Below are 22395 nucleotides of genomic sequence, written 5' to 3' on the forward strand. Positions count from 1 at the left end.
TCAAGACAGTTTTGTGAAGAGCTTTTTAGTAGCTAAATGTGGCACCATGTGATTCCAGAGCAATATAAATTACAGTACGCAGAATACTGCCTGTCTGAGGTAAAGCACACGTTCCTGCCTCATGTCCACCGTGAGGGAAAAATATACTTTAAAAAACATCTCCATCATATATATATGTAAAAAAAAAAAAAAAAGTCCCCTAGAAAGGCCACCAGAGAGGGGCTGTGAGGCCCACCCTCTGCCATGTACGAAGTACCCACTGGAGCTGCTGGGTAGTGTCCACCCCTACTGCTTGCCCAGAGCTCTGTCCAGGTTGCTCTTAATGGTGTCCAGGAAGTCTGTGGTGTTCAGGAAATGCTCATTCAGCTTCACACTGCCGAGAGAACATCAGGGGAGACTCAGGCCTCCTGGAGGCCATCAACCAAACCCTTCCCAGGCACGTCAGCCCTCAGACCACCAGGCCCAGGTCCAAGTTTGCTAGTAGTCCACTGCTAGAGGGCCACAATAAATTTGGCAGAAAGTTCAAAGTGACAAGCTAAAAGAAGCTGGGGAAAGGTTTAAGGAGGAGAGCAAAGGAACTAAGCAACTGCCAGAGGGCACCAACTCAGACCCTGGTCGAGGGAGGCTTGGCCTGTGCCATTTCTCAGGACTTGTCCTGCCCCAGACCCCAGACAGCTCTTCCCACTCATGAGAGGGACTCTGAGTGGGGGGTTCCCCTGGCTTCCTCCCACCTGCTAAGGTCTCAAGCCCTTTCCCAAAGCACACACTTGCTGAGGCCATGGATGCAGCCAGCCAGGTCCTTGGTCATAGCTCCACTCTCCACAGTCTGCACGCACACCTTCTCCAGCGTCTGTGCAAACCTGGGGGGGACGCGGCAGAGTGAGGCCCTGCCATGCTGGGTGGAACTGTGGGCTGCACCAGCTCAAGCCCTCCTTGTGAGCTCACCTGATGAGATCCTGGTTCCCATCCAGCTTCCCCCGATGCTCCAGACCCCGTGTCCAGGCAAAGATGCTGGCAATAGGGTTGGTACTGGTGGGCCGGCCCTGGGGATAGGCCACAGGATCAGGTACAGCTATGTACTTCCAGACCGGCAGATGGGGCTCATCCTCCCAGACATCAGGGCCAGTGGTCTTTGGACCTTGACATGCACACATTTACCTTCTGGTGTTCTCGGTAATGGCGGGTGACTGTCCCATGAGCAGCCTCAGCCTCAATTGTCTTCCCATCAGGGCAGACCAGCACAGATGTCATCAGGCCGAGGGAGCCAAAGCCTGGCGGGGAGGAACAGATCTCTCCTCAGAGCCATGCTTCAGCTCAGAATCTTTCAGCTTAGACCCCACGCCACTGTCACCTCTGTGTGTTCCCTTTCCAGACCCCACAGCCTGAGGCTGTCAGTCTGAAGCCTCCAGGAAGTCCATTTCAGGAAGAAATGAGCCGCCACCAGCTATTTTGCAAGTCTCTCTGTTTCTGCCGCTGTTAGCCCCTTTATTTCAAATGTCCCCAAATCCAGACGTCAGCTGGAACGAGTCTGTTGTCAATGACTCTGGGGAATCAAAAAACTCCCCCAGACCCACAAAGAATGTGAAGGCCAGAGAAGAGAAAATGTGGGAAACTTACATAAGAAAAAGATCCAGCTAGGTTTTGTTTTCTTTTTTATTTGTTTGATTGTTTTTGTGTAGGAGATGGTGCACATGGGCCAGTGTTATGTGTAGAGGTCAGAGGACAGTTTTGCAAGAGTCTGTTTTCTCCACCATGTAGGTTCTGGGGATCAGGCTCAAGCTGCCAATCTCGGTGGCAAGTGCCCTTACCACTGAGCCATCTCAACGGCCCCTTTTTCTGTTTATTTTTGTTCATTTGGCCTAGAACTCACTATGTAACCCAAGCCAGCCTCAAATTACAGCCTCCCTCGTCCTCCTGAGTGCTGAGGTTCCAAGTGTGAGCCACCTGAACTCAGCATCCTGCACTCCTTTCTCTGTTACAGCAGTCACAGGGACGGAGACAGGCCCTTGGCGCTAGATAGCTGATGGTGATCCCTTGATCACCCAGCCAGCTAATCTGCCCTGTCTCAAAAGAGGGAAGACAAGACAGCTCGGCTGGTAAAGGTTCGTGCCACCAAGCCTGACAACCTGAGTTCAGTCTCCAGGACCCACATGGTGAAAAGAATCAACTCCTGCAGGGTGCCCTCTGACCTCTGACGTCCGCACAAGTGCAGCACATGCGCATAGGCACAGATCAATAAAGACCTGTAGTTGTAGCTCAGTAGTAGTGCACTCACCTAGCTTTCATGAGGCCGTATATATAATCCCCAGTAGCGCTGGGTAGACAGAAAAATAAATAATAAACACATAAAATTTTTTTAGAGAGGGTCTATTATGTAAGTCTGGCTGCTATGTCCTCGAACACACAGAGATCCAACTTCCTCTCTTTATAATGCTACCATGCTTGGCCTTATAAGTTTAATTTTTAAAATATATGCTAAAAATAATAATGTAGGTTATTATTGTACATTAATATAATAATAAAGCACAATAGAAGGCATCTGACATCAACTTCTGGCCTCCATGGGGGACTCACACACACACTTCCAGAAGATTCTTTGAGTTCATGCCCACGCTCTTGGGTGTGTCTTACTTTCTTCCCCACTTAACCCTTGTGCTTACACAGTCATATTGAAATATTTTAATTAAAAAAAAATATCCTTAACCCTTGTGCTTACACAGTCATATTGAAATCCTTTAATTAAAAAAAAAAAAAAATCGCTGGATAGTGGTGCACGCTTTTAATCCCAGCAGTCAGGAGGCAGAGGCAGGTGGCTCTCTGAGTTCGAGGCCAGCCTAGTCTACAGAGTGAGTTCTAGGACAGCCAGGGCTACACAGACAAATCCTGTCTCGAAAAACCAAACAACAACAAAAGTCATTCCAGTCATGGAATTCTAACAGTTGCCCCCTCGGAGAGCGGCTTGTCCCAGCGTACCTTGAGCCAGGATGTCAGACTGCACGTCTCCATCATAGTTCTTGCAGGCCCACACAAAGCCACCAGAAGACTTGAGCACCTGGGCCACCATGTCGTCGATGAGCCGATGTTCATACCAGATCTTATTCTTGTCAAAGTCAGTCTTATAGTGCCTGGGGGCAAAAGGGCTTGTCTCGGGGAGAGGACCGGAGGTTGGCAGGTTAAAGACCCCCTCCCTGAAACTCACAGCTGAACCAAGCGCACACTGGGAAAGCAACCTCCCCAGGTGAAGTAGGAATGGCAAGGGAGCCGGCGGGCTGTGGTGCCCCCAGGAAGCATCAGAGGTTGTTACTTGTCAAAGATCTCCTGGAAGATGTCCTTGAAACGCCCGTCATAGGCCTTCAGAATGGTGTTCTTGGTGCTCAAGTAGAGCGGCCATTTCTTCTGGATAGAGTACTGGAAGCAGCTGTGCGCGAAGCCCGAAATGGACTGTGGGGAGAGCGGGCACATGGCCCCCAGGCTGAGGACTGCCAGTCTGCCATGGTCCCAGGGCCAGGGCCAGCAGCACCTCCACAAGACTCCTGGATTCCTGCTACCACGGAATGCTTGGCCAATCTTCTCCCACCAGACTTCGGGGAGCACAGACCCCCGTTGCCAACTTTACTTTGAACAGCTCTCTCTACCTCATAATTCCTAGACCTAATAGCTGGTGCAGGCCTAGTTAAGCCGCCTACTGCTAGGTCTGATTGACCCCGTGTCTCCAACGTAAGCAATCAGAGCCCTTCCTCCCTGGCCATCAGTGATTGGCTCAAAGGTGGTCACATGACTTATCCTGGTGACCGCAAGGAGGCGCTCTTTTCTGACCTCGTGGTCTCTTCTACCTCTTCCTGGCATGAGAATGAGGCCAACAGAAGCAAAGATAACTACAAACACTAAACAGATAGAGAGGGCTGGAGAGGATGGCCAGGGCCTTACCTCATCGGTGTTGTACATCCCCATCCCAACGCCTCCGGCAGGGAAGTTATACACTTCCCACTCCTTGGCACTGCTGCCATCCTTTGGGGTGAAGACCAACTTGAACGTGCCAGCTCGATCTACCACAAAATCTGTGGCCTTGTACTGCAGAAAGGAGAGGCAGTTCGAGCCAAGGCTTCCTGTGGGGAGCATGAGTCCACAGACCGTGTCTCCAAGTCTGGCCTACCTGGTCACCATGGGCGTGCCTGCCAATGGTGATGGGCTTGGTCCAGCCAGGGACAAGGCGGGGGATGTTTTTGCAGATGATTGGCTCTCTGAAGACGGTTCCCCCAAGGATGTTCCGGATCGTTCCGTTAGGGCTCTTCCACATTTTCTTCAGCTTGAACTCTGAGAACAGAGATACGATAGACCCACCGAAGCCCCACCTCTCAAACCATACGGGGGCCCCAGAAGACATCCTGGAGGAGGGAGAAGAGTCTAGACTCTAGAGCATTAGTTCTCAACCTGGGGTTTGAACAATCCTTTCACAGGGGTCGCCTAAGATCATCAGAAAACACAGTTACTGGCATTACGATCATAACAGTAGCAAAATTACAGTTATGAAATAGCAACGAAAATAATGTTATGGTTGGGGGATCCACAACATGAGGAACTGTATTAAAGGGTCCTGGCAGCAGGAAGGCTGAGAGTCATTGACGCACAGTTTAAGTACATGGCCTCTGGAACCTTGCAACTCTGACTGTGAGGTTTACAATGTGCTTTAGTCAGAGCTGTGATTGAAATAACCGATAAAATGCCAACCGTGCTGGGTTGTCATTAAATAAGTTATCTGTAAAGTGCCCAGCATAGTACCTGTCTGCCGTTTTTACCAGGTCCACATGGAGGTTGCTTAGTGACAAGAAAGGGCAGCTTCCCTCCACCCCATCCTGCCCAAGACACTAAGACCTTGTCCATAAAAGAATGAGCTATAGCTGGGCAGTGGTGGCATGCGCCTTTTGAGAGGCAGAGGCAGGCGGATTTCTGAGTTCGAGGCCAGCCTGGTCTACAGAGCTGTAAACCCCAGCACTGTGCCAGAGATGTAGCTCAGTGGCACAGTGCTTGCTAAGAAAATGAACTCACGACTGAAACCACCCACCCACCCCCAAACCCCCTGTGTGCTGCAGGTCTGGAGCTGCCGGATGTTTCCTGGGTTTTCCTTTGTTATTGGCTTGTAGTGCTGGGGATTGAGCTCAGAGCCTTAAGCATGCTAGGTGAGGACTGTCCCTGAGCCACACCCTCAGCTCTGAAGAGTAACTGGGAGGCGGGGCTCTAGCTTCCTCAGACTGCAGAAATTAGGAAGGAGACGCCCTAAAGCACCTTCATCTGGTGGGTTGGAAGCCCGAGGACGATGTTATTAGCTTAAGAGAAAGAGAAGACAGGCAGGCTGTACATCTCAGCAGCTGCCAGGAGAAAGGAGATGGAGAGAGGAAGAGAAAAGGCCACACTGTGTGCAGTGGGGTAATCAAGCAGCCCCGTGGCAGAAGAGTGGGAGTCTTCAGAAGATGCTGATGGTCCCAGGGAAAGCAAGTTTAGCCTTTAGCCAGCATCACTGCATCACTGACGCCCGCTGTCCCCCCGCTTCTGCCCAGCCTCTGTATGCCAGCCTACCTAACAGGCCAAGAGGCCAGAAGGCCAGGCTACTAAAGACCTTCACTACTACGGGAGCAGCGGTGCCTTCTCCTTCCTCCCTGTAACTGCTGAAGCCTCTTGCTGCTCCAAGCCATACAGCAGGGCAAGCATACCACCTTCCTGATTCTAGGAGACCTGAAGCCTGGCCTGGCCGTGAAACTGAGGCTGGTCCCTAATCGCACCTCCCCAAGGCACATCCTAGTGACGTCGGGCATTCTCAGAGACTGGGCTGACTCTCCATCATCAACCTCGGGAAAGCTCAGCTCTGGACGCTCCCATCTCCCGGTCCCATAATGAGTGACATAGCCAATTGCTTCTCTCCGAGTGTGATAGCCTGTGACACACACACCCCCAGTCTCTGTGACTCCACCACACTTCATACCTTCCACACGGGCCTCATCAGGGGTGATTGTGGCACACTTGACAGCCACACTGTACTTCTGAGTGGCCAGAGCCGAGTCAATGGTGACCTGGTCATTGGTCTGGTCACGGTTTGGAAGCCCAAGGTCAAAATACTTGAGCTGGACATCCACATGAGGCAGGATGAGCTGGGGAAGAAAGCCAGAGTAAAGTGTCAAGCCAGACGACTGACTTGGGCAGGGTGCCATGGACAGACAAGGTGACAGCCTGGAGCCACACAGTTAAGTCCCTGTCTCTGACTGGAGAGATGACTAGGCAGTTAAGTATGCTGTTCCTGCAGAGGGCCCAAGTTCAATTCCTAGAACCTACATTAGGTGACCATCTGTAACTTCAGCTCCACAGAATCTGCCTCCTCTGGAACGGACATTCAAGTGCACACCCACACATAGGCACACACATGCACATAATGAAAAATAAAGCTTTGGTGGTGTTATTGTTGACAACGAAGACAACAACGATGACGACGACGACGACGACAACGACGACTACGATGACGACGATGATGGGGGGGAGGGTCTCACTATGTGGTCTTGGTTGTCCTGGAACTCAGAAAGATCCACCTGCCTCTGCCTCTTGAGTGCTAGGATTAAAGACATGCACCACTACCATGCCCACTACATGTATGTCAGTTTTGCTTGCATGTATGTCTGTGCATATGCATGCCTGGTGCCTGTGAAGAGAGAAGAGTGTATTAGACAGTTGTGAGCTGCCATGTGGGTGCTGGGAATCGAACATGGGTCTTCTGCAAGAATAAGTGCTGTTCCATCTCTCCAGCCCTGCTAAAATATTATTTAAAAAAAAAAAAGCTAAGTGGTTGTGGCTTATACCTTTAATCCCAGCACTTGGGAGGCAAAGGCAGGTAGATCTCTGAGTTCAAGGTCAGCCTGGGCTACAGAGTGAGTTCCAGGACAGCCAGGGCTACCTAGAGAAACCCTGTCTCAAAAATCAATCAAAGAGAAAACCAAAGCCAACCAACTCAACAAACAAACAAAAGCCCTGTCTCACAGCTAAGTATGGTAGACATGCTGTAACTGCCGCACTCAGAAGTCTGAAGCCGAGGAGCACTGTGAGTTTGGGGCTAGCCTGAGGTACAGAGTGAGACTTTGGCAAAAACAACAACAACAACAACGACAAAAAGAATTAAATGAAAGGAGGTAGAGGGGCTGGAGAAGCAGCTCAGGGGATGCGAGCATTTGTTTCTCTCACAAAAGACCCAGGGTCTTCAGATCCCAGCACCCACACGATAACTCACACCCACTGGTAACTTCAGCTCCATGAAATCTAGCACCTTCTTCTGACCTATGAGGGCATCAGGCACACATGTGGTGCACACACACATGTGCAGACAAAATATTTATACACATAAAAGAAATCTGAAATAACTTTTTTTAATTTAAAAAAAAAAAAAAAAAAAAAAGCTGAAGTGTTGGCTCAGGGCTTAGAAGCACTTGTTGCAAAACCATGGGAGCGGTTTGGACTCCAGCAGCCACATAACAAGCTGGGCATCTTGTACATGCTTGTAGCCCCAGATCTGGACAGACAGGGGAACTGCTGGGGCTTTCTGGCTTCAGAGAAAACACAAGCTTGGAGTTCCGGGAGAGATGGCCTCTGTGAACTAGTGGAGAGTGACAGGTCACCAGATACCCTCTTCTGACCTCTGTGCACACGCACACACATTAATGTATTACATTTATGTATTTATTTGGTGCGTATGCCTCTGTGTAGATGTGCCTGTGCCACAGCTAGCGCACGGAGAGCAGATGACAACTTGCAATAATTTGTCCTTTCCTCTGTGTATGTGTGGGTCTCAGGGATTGAACTTACATCCTCAGACTTGTCAGCAAGCACCTTGACCCGCTAGGCCGTCTTGCCTACCCCAGTTCATCTCCTTTTTAGGTTTTGTTTTGATTTTTCGAGATAGGGTTTCTCTGTGTAGCCCTGGCTGTCCTGGAACTCACTCTGTAGACCAGTCACTCAGAGATGCACCTGCCTCTGCCTCCCGAGTGCTGGGCTTGACGCCATAGCTCTTTAGATGAAGGGACTGACTGCCAAGCCTGGCACCTGGAATCTTAATACCTGGGTCTCACTTGGTAGGGAGGGACTGACAAGTCCTCTGACCTTCATGTGTGCACCACAGCAAGCTCCTGCACACAGATGTGATTAAAAAAAAAGCTTTGAAGAGAAAAAGAAACAAGATTTCAAAAACCTGAACATTTCAGCACCAGAGAGAGACTCAGATTGCTGAGGACAGGCACTGGTTGAAGACAAAGAACTAGCAACTGCTAATGTGGTTACACGAAGGAGGCGGGGATAGAAAGTGAGAAACGGGACTGCTGTCCACTAGGGACCCACGGGACCTGCCACCCACTGAACGAGGGGTGCTACCTTCTCCTTGATGAACTGCCAGATGATCCGGGTCATCTCGTCGCCGTCCATCTCCACCACCGGCTTCTCCACCTTGATCCTCTTCTCAGCATCTAGAATTGGGCACAGCACATCACATCCCCGCCCCGGGGCAGCAGCAAAGGAGCCCTTCTCTTCCCCGCCAGTTCAATACTTCAGTAAGGAGAGGAGACTAAAGACAAGTGCGCTAATGGTCCAGCAATTGCTTCCTCTCCTGCTTTCAGGACCTCCATTTCCACATGGAGGGTGATCACATAGGGCTAACCCCGCTTAGGAGGCTGGATCCAGCCTGGCCAATCAGATCCTCTCCCCTCGGAAGCTGAAGAGGCCAACAGAGAACCACAGCCAGATGGCCCGCTAGGTCCAATGCCAAGTCAGGGACATCCGTGAACTCCCCACTTCCGAAAGGCTCGCTCTTCACTTTTCCCGGTAACCCTGGATCCTTCCAACGAGCCCCCAAAGTCTGAAGCCAGGAGAGAACTGTGCAGGTCCACAGTGAGAGCATGTACCTGACAACAGTGCAAGCCCGCTTATTCCAGTCACCATGTATTGCAAAGCAACCCCAAGGGACGTGTCCCTGTGCCATCTTGTTTGTTTATTTGTTGATTGGTTGTTTGCTTTTTGTTGTTGGTGGTGGTGGGTTTCATTGTTTTGTTTTGTTTTGTTTTGTTTTGTTTTGTTTTGTTGTGTTTTGTTTTGTTGAGAACCAGTAGCCCTGGCCCTTGAACTCCCTGTACAACAAAGGATGATCCTGAATATCTGATCTTCCTGCCTTACCTACTTCACTCTGGGATTTCCTGCCAGTACTACCACACTAGCTTATTTGCTTGTTTGTTCTTTATATATCATCTGCATATGTTGCCAGTCTGGCCTGGTATTCACTCTATAGCCAGTCTAGCCTCAAACTCATAACCCTCCTGCCTTGGCTTCTGAAATACTAAGATTAGAGGTGCATGCTATAATACTTAGTTCATTGATTCCGTTTTATTATTTTTATACAATTACTTACACCCTGGAACTGGAGTTACAACAGTTATGAGCTGCCTACCATGTGGGCACTGGGAATTGAACCTGGGTCTTCAACCAGTGCTCTTAACTACCAAGCCATCTCTCCAGCCCCTCATTGCTTCCACTTTAAATATGAGGGAGCTCGGGCTCAAGGAGATGGGCAGATCACTGCCACAGATTATGGGAACACAAGGCCCAGAGGACTCGGGCCTTCCTTACTGTGAACACAGGCATACGGCACCTGAGTAGGCACCTAGGCCTCAGAGCCAAGCAGGCTCAAGTGAACTGGTCATTCTAGGAAAGTCTCAAAGCCCCGACATGGAGCAAAATAGTTCAATGAAAGGAAGTTGCTACCAAGACTGACAACTTGAGTTCAATCCTGAAACCCACAGAATGAAAGGAGAGAACCAACTTGTCCAAGTTGTTGCTTCTCTCTCTCTCTCTCTCTCTCTCTCTCTCTCTCTCTCTCTCTCTCTCTCACACACACACACACACACACACACACACACACACACACACTTTTCACATTTATTATGATATGAGCATTTTGCCTGTACTGTATGTATGTATGTATGTATGTATGTATGTATGTGCACCACATGCATGCCGTATCTGAAGTCAGGGAAGGGCACTAGGTTGCCTGGATCTGGAGTTACAGATGATTGTGAGCTGCCAGTGGGTGCTGGGAATCACACTCGAGCCTCTGTAAGAGCTGTAAATACTCCTAACTGACGATCATCTCTTCAGTTCCTTAAAAATATCTTTAAAGAACCTCAACAAGTTAGCTTGGGACAACTCAGTTGATAAAATGAGCACACATGAAGCCTTGGGCTCAATCCTTAACATTCCACAAACTGACTGTGGTGGCAAATGCCAGAGATCCCAGCACTCAGGAGGAAGAGGAGAAAGAGGAGGAGGAAGAAGAGGAGGAGGAGGAGGAGAAGGAGGAGGAGGAGGAGGAGGAGGTAAATTCAAGGCCAACCTGAGACACTTGAAAGTTTGTCTGGAAAGAAGGAAGAAAAGTCTAAAGGGCCTTAAATATATAATTTCCCTATAACACAGCCCAGCCAAGACTCCCAACATTCTTGAAACCTCATACAAAGGAAGCAAACCAGCTCGCTTCCCAAAGGCATGCAAATGATTGTAAGAGACAGAAACAGAGACACACAGAGGACAGAGACACACAGAGATAGATGGGAGAGAAAAGAGACAGACAGACAGACAGACACACACACACACACACTCTTAGAGAAAAAGGAGAGCTAGGGAGTGCAGTTGATGTCAGAGGCAGGAAAGACAGGATCCAGATCCCTGGTTCAGTGTACCTTTGTCCTCCTGGGTCAGATGCCAAGAAGTCAAAAACACAGCCTAGAACTGGCACCCTCCTGGGAACTGAAGGCAGGCATGGCTGGCTCCATTAACATACCCAAGATGCCACTGGTATCCTCAATCCAAGCTACAGAATTTCACTTTAGGCTAGAGCTTAAGGGAGAAGGCCCCTAGACAGTCTGCTGGACAGAATTTGCTGAGCTTTTAGAAGCCTCTTCTGAGAACTGATCTAAGGACCGACCGCTTGTCAGATTTTTCTTTTTTTAATTTAAACCTATGGCGGCATAAGCCAGTTCTAAGGGTCTCAACTTCATCAACAGATAAACACAGCCCATGCCAGCAGCATGTGAGTGCCACACCCCCTCCTGGAGGGTAGGGAGGGCAAAGTCATGATCACATGGGTGTGTTCACAGAATTAGAAAACACAGGCCCTATTTATTCACATGGCAACCTGGTGCTAACTAAGCTTTGTTGACACTGAGATATTAAGATGTGAAACCACTTAGGGAGGGAGGGGGAAGGGGGCAAGAAGGAGGAGGAGACGGGGTGGAGGTGGGGGGAGACAGGTAACAGAGCAAGGAACACTGTTGTCAGACTCCAAGGATACTAAAGATTCTCAGAGGAACTAGGGGCAGGGACCTGAGCCCACATCAGTTAGGCCCTCTTGCTTTGCCCTTGAAATTGATGGGTTTTCAGCCAGATATTAAAGACTGAACCTGAGGCTTTGTATATTCACCCCAAACTCTCATTCACTAGACCACACCCCAATGATGGTTTAACAAGAATGGCTCCCCTAGGCTCATATACTTGAATACTTAGTCATCAGGGAGTGGCACTACTTGAGAAGGATTAGGAGGTACGGCCTTTCTGGAGTGGGTGTGGCCTTCTTAGAGGAAGTATATCAATGGAGGTAGGTTTTGAGGTTTTAAAAGCCCACATCAGAGTCTTCCACTGGCAGCCTTTGGATGAAGATGTAGAACTCTCAGCTCTGCCTGTGCCATGCCTGCCTGGATACTGCCATACTCCCACCTTGATGATACTGGACTGAACCTCTGAACCTGGACACCACTGGAAGATGTATGAGCATGGATCAACCATCTCATCCCACAAAACAGAATCTACACCACTGAATGAAACTGGCCATCCCAAAGGCAGTCCAATCCTGACCCCGCCCTTCCTGGTCCTCATCATTGCCCTGGTGGGACTGACAGGAAACACCATTAAACTCTGTCTCCTGGGATTCTACATGCTCAGGAAAGCCAAATAAATAAATAAATAAATAAATAAATAAATAAATAAATAAATAAATAAATAAAAGCTCACGTCAGGACTAATCTCTCTTTCTCAGTCTACAATCTGGACATGGCTGTTAGCTACTTCCCTTGCACCACACCTGCCTGCTGCCACGCCTCCCGCCATGATGATAATAGACCAAATCCCTGAAACTGTAATAAGCAAGCTCCAACTAAATGCTTTCACTTGTAAGAGTTGCCTTGGTCATTATATCCCTTCACAGCAATAAACCAGTGACTAACACAACCTCCATCCTAAAAAGTCCTTTTTCTTCCTTCTTTCTTGATGCTGTGGATTGAATTTAAGGCCTCACACACACATAAATAAGCAAGCCCTCTACCATCATCCGGGTGGTGGATTTTTGTTGTTGTTCCGTTTGGGTTTTAATTTTGGGGTAGGGTGACAGGGCCACACCGTGTAGCTTAAGTTGGCCTTTAACTCTTAACCAGGATGGCCTCAGATGCAAGTATTTTACTGCCTTTGCCTCCTGAATGTGGCGATTGCAGGCATCAACACCACCGCTCCTGCTTCAGGGGAGGGACTAGATGTCCAGGCTGCTGTTCAAGAGGGCCCGGGGTGATTCCCACCCATCTGATGGCTCACAGTTGTCTGTAACACTAGTTCCAGGGGATCTGATGCCCTCTTCTGACCTGCTTTGAGCACCAGATCCACACATGTACACACATAAATATACATGCAGGTAAAACATTCATATACATAAAGCAATTTTTATTTAAATCAGGAGGCCTAGACAGATGGCTCAGAAGGTAAGAATACTTTCCTTCCACAGGACTTGAGTTCATTCCCAGTACCCAGATCAGGCAGCGCACAGCCTCCTGTACGAATTAGTATGTGCTCAATACCCCTATACACACATAACTCAAAATAAAATAAGTGAGGAGAGTGGGGTTGGGACTGTAACTCGGCTGGTAGTGTGTTTGCCAAGTATCTACAAGGCTGAGTTCAGTCCACGGCACTGTATAAACTGGGTTTGCAAGATCAGCAATTCCAGGTCACCCTTGACGACATGTAGAATTCAAGGCTGGCCTAGGTTCCAAGTTACCAAAAAACAAGCCAAGGAGAGTTCACTTCTCATTCTTTTAGTTAAGATCAAGGGTAAAATACCAGGAGATGGAACTGGGTGTGATGCCGTAGTCATGTGACTTTGGCATTCAGGGGGCTGAGGCTAGAGAACTGCCTGGAGTTTGAGGCCAGCGCTGGAATGGAATTTAACAGTACTCATTGGCACAGCCTGGGCAAAGCCCTGGGTTCCATCGCCAGCACTGGCAAAAGTAAATACAAAAAAGAACAAAAGCCAGAGCCACATTCAAAGCAGGAACACATCAAAAAGATGCTCGCACACCCTGTTCATCGTGGCATCATTCACAACAACCAAAATGTGGTGTCTAGCAATGAATGAATGATTGAATAAATAAAACATAGTCTGTACATCTGTGAAATACTATTCAGATTAGAAGAGGAAAGAAAAGAAAAAGGAAGTCCTGTCACATGTTTCAACACAGGTGAGCCCTAATGACAGTATATAACATAAAACATGACAGTTTTTTGCTAGGCGTGGTGGTGCATACCCTTAATCCCAGATTGGTCTACAAAGCATTGTAGGACAGCCAGGGCTACACAGAGAAACAAAGAAAAATAGTGTAGGATTCTACTTACATGGGTGCCTAGAACAGTTAGTGATTCTCAGCCTTCCTATTGCTGAGACCCTTTAACACAGTTCCTCAGGCTGTGGTGATCCCTACTGGTAAAATTACTTTCTTTTTTCTTTCTTTTTTTTTTAGATTTATTTATTTATTATGTGAGTACACTGTAGCTGTCTTCAGACACTCCAGAAGAGGGCATCAGATCTCATTACAGATGGTTGTGAGGCACCATGTGGTTGCTGGGATTTGAACTCAGGACCTCTGGAAGAGCAGTCAGTACTCTTAACCACTGAGCCGTCTCTCCAGCCCAAGGTAAAATTATTTTCATCGCTACTATTTTTTTTTTTTTTCTTTTTCTAGGCAGGGTTTCTCTGTATAGCCTCAGCTGTCCTGGAACTCACTTTGTAGACCAGGCTGGCCTTGAACTCAGAAATCTGCCTGCCTCTGCCTCCTGAGTGCTGGGATTAAAGGCAGGAGCTACCACGCCTGGGTCATCGCTACTTTATAACAGTAATTTTGCTACTGTTTTGAATTGTAACATAAATACTTTTGGAGATAGAGGTTTACTAAACGGCCCCAATCAAGGGTTAAGAACTACTGGCCTAAAATATTTAAAGCACAGAGAAGTGGAACCTTATCTACCAGGAGCTAAGGGAGGCAGAACTAGGAAATTACTGTTTCGTAGATACAGAGTTTCAGTTTTGCAAGATGAAAACGGTCTGAAGATGTCTGCAGCAATGGCTACAAAGTAACAACGCTGACCACTACTGAAGAGAGGAGGTGGGGGGGGGGGAGGCAGGAGGAAGGCTACAAATGATCAAGATACATTGTATGTAATTTGTCAAAGAATAAATTTAAATACACCATTAAAATAAAAAGAAAATGTCAAAGACTAGATAAAAGATTTAGGGCCAGAGATACCCCAGCCTGACCACCTGATTGAACTACCTGGTGAAAAGAAAGAACCAACTCCTGCAAGTTGTGTGTGACAAGCATGTACGTACGTACACACACACACACACACACACACACACACACACACACCAGCAATGTAAGAAAAAAAAGATATTCTAAAAAAAAAAAAAGTTGGCATGGCTAATATTTACACCAAAATAAAAATAGTAAGACTTTAAACCCACCCCCACTCAGTCTTAGATCACAGCCTGTTTTGAAGAATGAGTTACTCCTGACACTTGGAAGCAAGGAGAGCTAGGCTGACAAGGGCATCCCTGGTCCAGGCCTGACCTGTACCCTCTAGAGCTCCCCAGGTCTGGGGTACTTGAGACCTTTTTCTGTTGTTTAGTTTTGCAAACAAACCATGCCCCGCCCATCTGCCCATCTCAAAGAGACTAGGGGTGATCAACCAAACCACAAGAAAGGGCTGGGGAAAGAGGGTGAAGTGAACCACAAGAGAATCAGTAACATAATAAAGCCAGATTCGGTAGGTATCTGTCACACAGTGGAGAACCTGAAGAGATAATGTCTCAACTAAGGAGGAAGGGAGCGATGAAATCCAGGGTTGACCTCTAACCTCCAAAATGACACCACAGCTTGTGTGTGTCAAGGTCAGGAGGGAGAGGAAGAAGAGAAGGGTCATGAGACCACAAGAAGCAGTACCCACACACTTCTGAAAACTTCCAAAGCGACAGGCAGCTTGAATCTCCTAAGGGCCTAGGTCCCATGACCACCGTTGTAAAAGATAAATAAATAAAACATGGCAGCTGAAAAGAGGACTCTGAAATTAAGACCTGAGCTTGACTCCCAGCACCTACATCTGTCAGCTCACTACCATCTAGAAAATTCAGTGCCCTCTTCTGGAATAACGGACACCAGCACATGCATACCACACACACATATGCACGTAAAAATTAATCTCTATTGGTTGGAGAGATGGCTCAACAGAACCTGGATCTCATTCCCAGGACCCATACGGTACCTCCAGATCCAGGGGATCTGACTCCTTCCTCTGGCCTCCACAGACACCAGACATGCATAATGCACATACAGGTAAGCACTCGTGTGTGCGTGTGTGTGTGTGTGTGTGTGTGTGTGTGTGTGTGTGTGTTTTCTCTCTGGCTGTCCTAGAAGTTGCTCTGTAGACCTTAAACTCAGAGATCTGCCTGCCTCTGCCTCTGCCTCCTGAATGATAAAATTAAAGGTGTGCACCCATCAAAGAAAACAAATTTTAAATAAAATTAAATAAATAAAAATTTTAAATTTTTAAGTAAAAAAATAGATTAAACATAAATCTGATTGCAATACACCTGTGAAATCCTATAGGACTTTCTTTTTTACTCAAAGTCAAGGTCCTCAAATATGGCCTACAAGGAGGGCTAGAGAGGTGGCTCAGTGGTTAAGAGCACTGACTGCTCTTCTGAAGGTCCTGAGTTCAATTACCAGCAACCATATGGGGGCTCACAACCATCTGTAACAAGATCTGATGCCCTCTTCTGGAGTGTCTAAAAACAGCTACAGTGTACTTACATATAATAAATAAATAAATCTTTAAAAAAAAAAAAATGGCCTACAAGTCGAGGGTGCATCCCAGCATTGCAAAAACCGAGTGTGTGGACACATTTATAATCCCAACATTTAGGAGGATGGAGACAGAGGAATCACAAACTCAAGGTTCTCCTCAGCAACTAGGAAGTTCAAAGCTAGCCTGGGGAACATGTGACCGTAAATGTAAGACCATGAACTGCAACCTGAAACTGTCCACAAGGATTCTCAGAGTGGGATTCTTTTCTTTTCTTTTCTTTTCTTTTCTTTTCTTTTCTTTTCTTTTCTTTTCTTTTCTTTTCTTTCTTTTCTTTTCTTTTCTTTTTTTTTCCCCAAGAAAGGGTTTCTCTGTATAGAGCTGGCTGTCCTGGAACTCACTTTGTAGACCAGGCTGACCTCGAACTCAGAAATCCGCCTGCCTCTGCCTCCCAAGTGCTGGGATTAAAGGTGTGCGCCACCACTGCCCGACAGGATTTCTTTTCTTTTCTTTCTTTCTTTCTCTCTTTCTTTCTTTCTTTCTTTCTTTCTTTCTTTCTTTCTTTCTTTCTTTCTTTCTTGTTTGTTTTGTTTTGTTTGCTTGTTTGTTTGATTGGTTAGTTTTTGTTTTCTAAGACAGGGTTTCCCTGTATAGCTCTGGCTGTCCTGGAACTCACTCCATAACACAGGCTGCACCATCCAGCCAGAGAGGCGTTTCTGTAAGATGGGACACACTAAAGGATGGCATCAGCAGTAGAAAAAAAAGTTGGTGAATGGTCCATTTGTCCACGCCCCTGTCCTACTGAGAAAAAACGCAAATGAAAACAAAGATCTCACAGGTTCCTCCCACCCCCATCTCCATAAGGAATATACTCCAATATCCACAGTGGACACCTGGAGCCGTGCATAGCTCCACACTCTATCTGTAATGTCCTGAGCATACATGCTATGATAAAGTTTACCCTATAAATCAGGCATAGTCAGTGCTTAACAATAACAATAACACGAATGTGTTCTCTTTAAAAATAAAAACAAAAACCTGTGCCTGCCCCAGACCTCGGCGGCGCACAGTGCAAGCAGGCCTGGCTCCTGCAGGCTCCTCCCTCCTCTGGTATCCAAAGTGTTAGCTTCCTCCCAGGCTCTGGCTTCACTCACTTGGGTCTTCCCTGTCCGCCCCATTCAAACCATCCCATACACCTTACTCCCTCTTTGTTTCTTCTTCTTAGCTCTTTCAATATTTACTATAGCTAGTACTCTGTGTGCGCAAGTGCACTTTGGAGGTCAAAGGACAACTTGTGGGAGCCTGTTCTCGCCTTCCACCACGTGGGTCCTGGGGATCAAACTGTCACCAGGCTTAGCAGTAAGTGCCTTTGTTCACTGTACATCTTTCTGACCCTTACCCTTATAGTCCATTACTGTGTGTCACATTGGCCAACTTTTTTTTTTTTTTTTTTTTTTTGGTTTTTTGAGACAGGGTTTCTCTGTGTAGCTCTGGCTGTCCTGGAACTCACTTTGTAGACCAGGCTGGCCTCGAACTCAGAAATCCACCTGCCTCTGCCTCCCGAGTGCTGGGATTAAAGGCGTGCACCACCACGCTCGGCTCGCCAACTAACTTTTTAAGTGTCAGTCTCCTCCCTGTTAGAATTAAAGCGCAAAGACAGAACTCTTCCCCCATTCCTAGTCTCAGCCCCATCCCCTACATCTTGCATGGAATCTGACCCACAAAAGGAAGAAAACACATAACATCATAAAGGAAGGGCAAATGTACATCAGGGCTACCTGGGCTCACTTCCTACTTTGATGCACGTGTTCCCTCCATTCCTGATGCCCAGGGCCATTGCTACATATAAGCAGAGCTCTCTCTTATGTGATGGGCATCGTGCCCAGAACAGCTCACAGAATAGATGAGTATTTGTAGTCTGGGCTGGAGGTGTGACTCAGTGATTGAATGCTTGCCCAACTAGCATCTGTGAATCTCTGGGTGGGGGAGAGGGGTACACCCAGGTGTGACGATACATGCCTATAATACTACCTACGAAGAAGGTGGAGGCAGGGGAGTCACACGTTTTAAAGCTAGTCAGAACAATTTAGTAAGACCAGTTTAAAATAAAGTTTAGAAAGAGCTGGGGGCTGCAAACATATCAGGGAGTGCTTGCTTGCCACATGTGAGACTCTGACACATTTTACACAGAAAAGACTCCAAAGCAAGTCACCGACCCTGACTCCATACAACAAGGGGCTGTGCCCAGAGTCTAGCAAAGTAGAGGATAGAACGAGTCCAAGAGGCCTCAGCTAAAGGTGGAAAACTTGGGGCAGCCAAGTCCTTCTACAGTAGTGGCTCTCAACCTTCCTAACGCTGTGACCCTTTAATACACTTCCTCATTGTGTTGACCCCCAACCATTAGATTATTTGTTGCTACATCATAACTAGAAGTTTGCTACCACTATGGATCATAATAGAAATATCTGATACGCAACCCCAAAGAGATCACAATCCATAGGTTGAAAACCGCTGTCGTAGCTCTAACACAAGCCCCCAAACCAGCTCTAAGGGAAGCTGTGCTGGGGATGAACAGCTGGGGCTTCCCGACTGTGGTTGAAACAAGGCTCACAGAAGAACAAATAAGAACTAATTTCTGGGGCTGGAGAGATGGCTCAGTGATTAAGAGTGCCGACTGCTCTTCTGAAGGTCCTGAGTTCAAATCCCAGCAACCACATGGTGGCTCACAACCATCTGTAATGAGATCTGATGCCCTCTTCTAGGGTGTCTGAAGACAGCTACAGTGTACTTACATATAATAAATAAATAAATCTTTAAAAAACAAAAAGTAACTTCTGGGTCTGCAAAACTTGACGAAGGGCCTGTGGGATGGCAGGTAAAGGAAAACGGAAAAGGTCCACTCCACAGGGTTGTCCTCTGATCTCCTTACATGTATGTAGCAAGTACACATACACACACACACACACACACACACACACACAAAACATCTATCTTACATGTACATAATAAATAATAAAGTTTTAAAAATTAAAAAAAAAAACCCTGATGATCAGCCACTGGAACTTATTCTTGGATCTTGGATACTGAGACTATTTTTCCCCTCCAAGTATACAAGACTGGCAGGGTACCTTCCTGGTCCAGCCACCAAGAATGCCTCAAAATGGGGCTCAGCAGTTAAGAAGCACTTACTGTTCTTACAGAGGACCCAAGTTCAGTTCCCAGCACCCACATGGCAGCTCCTAACCATCCATAAGTGCAGTTCCAGGGAATCCACTGCCCTCTTTCAGCCTCTGTGGGCAAATAGGGTCACAGGTGGCATATGTACATACATTCAGGGAAATACTGATACAAGTTAAATAAAAATAAGTAAGTCTTTAAGTATCTATCTAAAAAGTTAAGGTGAGGAAATGACAAAGTTTCTAACCAGGAGTAGAATAATAGAATAAAGGAAGTCTATGTAAATGCTCTGTCCTCTGGAGAGGCAGAATCTCTTCCCAAGGTCTAAGTTAGAGGTGGCCAGCAAGCAGCTGCTGGGAGTTGCAAGTGGGAACCAAGGGAGAGCAAAGACATTGGACGGTATTGGTTGGTTGGTTGGTTGGTTGATTTGGTTTGGTTTGAATTACCTCCCCCACTTGGAGACCTTCAGAAAGGACCTTCCACTGACTGCTTTTTAAAATGTGTATCCAGCCGGGCGTGGTGGCGCACGCCTTTAATCCCAGCACTTAGGAGGCAGAGGCAGGCGGATTTCTGAGTTCGAGGCCAGCCAGGGCTACAGAGAGAAACCCTGTCTCGAAAAACCAAAAAAAAAAAAAAAAAAAAAAAATTGAGTATCCAGATGGGGAGTGAGGGTGGCTCATGCCTTTAATCACAGCACTTGGGAGGCAGAAGCAAGTGGATCTCTAAGTTTGGACCAGCCTGATCTGCACAGCGAGATCCAGGACAGCCAGGACTATATGGAGAACCTGGCCTCAAAAAAAAACAAAATAAATAAAATGGGTATCCAAATTCAGGAGTCCAAAGGAGCCTTATTTTCTTGTTAGTGTGGTTTCTTAAGGTAGTTTTATTAGTTAGTTAGTTAGTTTGTTTTGGTATTACCGTTACCATTTTACCAGACTCCCCAAAAGAGAGAAAAGATGGAAAAGAGAAAAACCACGGGGTGCCTTTAACTTCTACCGTATTTTGTTGCAAAGCTGCCATATCTGCGTCTTGAAGGCCTGAGGCACTTGATGGGACTTCAGAGTTTAGAGGCAGTTGTTCCCAGAAGCACAAAAGCATGTCCCTTTCTCCTTGGCAAAGGGGAGGGTCAAGGGCCCCGCCCTCTCCCTCCTCCTGGCCCCCAGCTCTGGTCAGCTGCTCCCACGGTGAGTTAACGATTACCACTCTAGCCAGAACAAACCCCATAGTCAAACCCACCCCCTCTTCCTCATTCTTTTGGCTAACCCCAAGGGGCTTTGAGCCAGGTCAGGATAGAATTTCCGTGGCAACAGGCATCAAAAGAGGCCACCAAGTGCTCTACATTGTTACCTGCCTTTTGTAGCAAGGCATTGAGTAGCAAGGCTATGAAAGATGCCCACATGCCAGGCTGGGCAGTCTGTTAGTAATGGAGACTCTAAAACCCTGATTATTTTGTCCGGAGTTGCGCCTTCACGTCTAAGAAGCAAGCTGAAGGCAACGCAGAGATCTCATGGGAACGACTGACTGCAGAAAAATGACAATATACATGCAGTGCCAGGTCTCCACAGCTTGTATGCCAGGCAGAACCCACTCACATGCAGCAGCTCGTGGTCGGCCCAGCAAGGGGCCAGGAGAGGGCCCAGACTGAGCTTCCTGAGCAGCGAAGGGTGGGGGAGTGGCAGCGAAACAAAAGCGGGAAAAATGGAAGGGCATTCCTCCAGCTGTCGAGTAAAGGTTCCAAAAATAGCTGACGTGGGCCTTTTGGAGAGGAGGGACCAGAGTACGCAGGGATTGGAGAGAAGGGAGAGTGGAGGCCTCTCCTTCTCGCCTTTGTCTGAGCCGGGAGCGCGAGGTGACCCTCCCCTGCCTAGGGCAGCAGCAGGCCGCTCCAGCCCCTCTTGGTCGCTTGTCCCCCTCCAAAGGCGCAGAGCAGTCATGATACCCCACCCTGAGTCCAGGTACCTCTGGAAATGCTCCCCCTGAATACCTGGAGAACTCCAGCCCTGATAGGACCCAGCAATCCCGCCCCAGGCCACTAGCTGCCACTATCCCCTGGGTCCCCACTCCTGCGCCTGCAGCGGCCCAGGCGCCCCGGGCACGGAAGCTCGGAGTAAGACCACTTCCCGGCCCTTTGTAACCCGCACACCGCCGTTCCCCGACCGCCGGCGTGTCGCGAGTGGCGCTCCAGGGTCCCCCTCCCGGGACGTCGCCACGTTGCAGCGCTGCACGCGAGTCCGCCCCCCGGTGCGACACTCACAGTGGCGCCGCGGCTGCTCCGGCCAGCTGGGGACAGTCAGTGCTGCCGGTGCCCAGGTCCGCGCTGAGCCCGAGGCTCTGCAGAGCGAGCTTACAGCCCGCAGGTAGCCGGCCATCCCGAGCACGCGAGGTCCGAGCGCGCCGCTGCACCAGGCTGTGCGGTGGGGACTCTCGGCTGGCCCTGGTGGCTGGGACCCAACCAGGGCGGAGCTGCAGAACCTGCCGCCCCATTGGGTCTCACCCGGGAGAAGGCGGGTCCACGGCCGGGGCAGGAGCCTGCTCGACACCCTTGGGCCTGTTCCAGAGCTCAGGCGGCCCCAACGCTGAGCCCGCGCTTTCTGGGAGCCTTCATACATCTTCAAAGCAGCAGGCACCAGGGAGACCCATCGGACCGCGGGGGCTCACGGCTGCGAGACTCCCCGCTTCTATTAGAATGTCAGCGGCAGACACGTCGCCTTAGTCCCCTGCATCCTTTGCATTTAGCTGACCGACCGACCCGAGGCGCTTTCATCAAGACAATTGGCAAGTTTTGCCTTCTTGAACCTAGACCATGGCACCTTGGATCTCCCCCAGGTAGCGTCTAGTTGGGTGAACTAACCAGGATCGAGAGTTGAAACCACCAAGTACGGTGGAGGCAAGAGGATGAGAAGTTAGGCTACATACCATATAGCCTGGGCTATATGAGACGCTGCAGCAAAAAAAAGAAAGAAAGAAAGAAAGAAAGAAAGAAAGAAAGAAAGAAAGAAAGAAAGAAAGAAAGAAAGAAAGAAAGAAAGA

General features: G+C 48.2%; 1 protein-coding gene across 1 annotated transcript; it reads right to left on the minus strand.

The window, feature by feature from the left end:
• Positions 1 to 9: 9 nt before the first annotated feature.
• On the minus strand, positions 10 to 21803 carry Idh2 (isocitrate dehydrogenase (NADP(+)) 2, mitochondrial). The gene is made up of 11 exons (XM_021191096.2): positions 21620 to 21803; positions 8401 to 8492; positions 5978 to 6143; positions 4154 to 4314; positions 3928 to 4071; positions 3305 to 3441; positions 2974 to 3125; positions 1159 to 1271; positions 946 to 1043; positions 768 to 860; positions 10 to 373 (listed from the first exon to the last, which is right to left on the minus strand). Exons 1-11 carry the CDS (start codon positions 21732 to 21734, stop codon positions 286 to 288), a joined length of 1359 nt encoding a protein of 452 aa, XP_021046755.1. The 5' UTR covers positions 21735 to 21803; the 3' UTR covers positions 10 to 285.
• Between the last annotated feature and the right edge of the window lie 592 nt (positions 21804 to 22395).

Source organism: Mus pahari, chromosome 1 (assembly GCF_900095145.1).
Source record: "Mus pahari chromosome 1, PAHARI_EIJ_v1.1, whole genome shotgun sequence".
Lineage (NCBI taxonomy): Eukaryota > Metazoa > Chordata > Mammalia > Rodentia > Muridae > Mus > Mus pahari.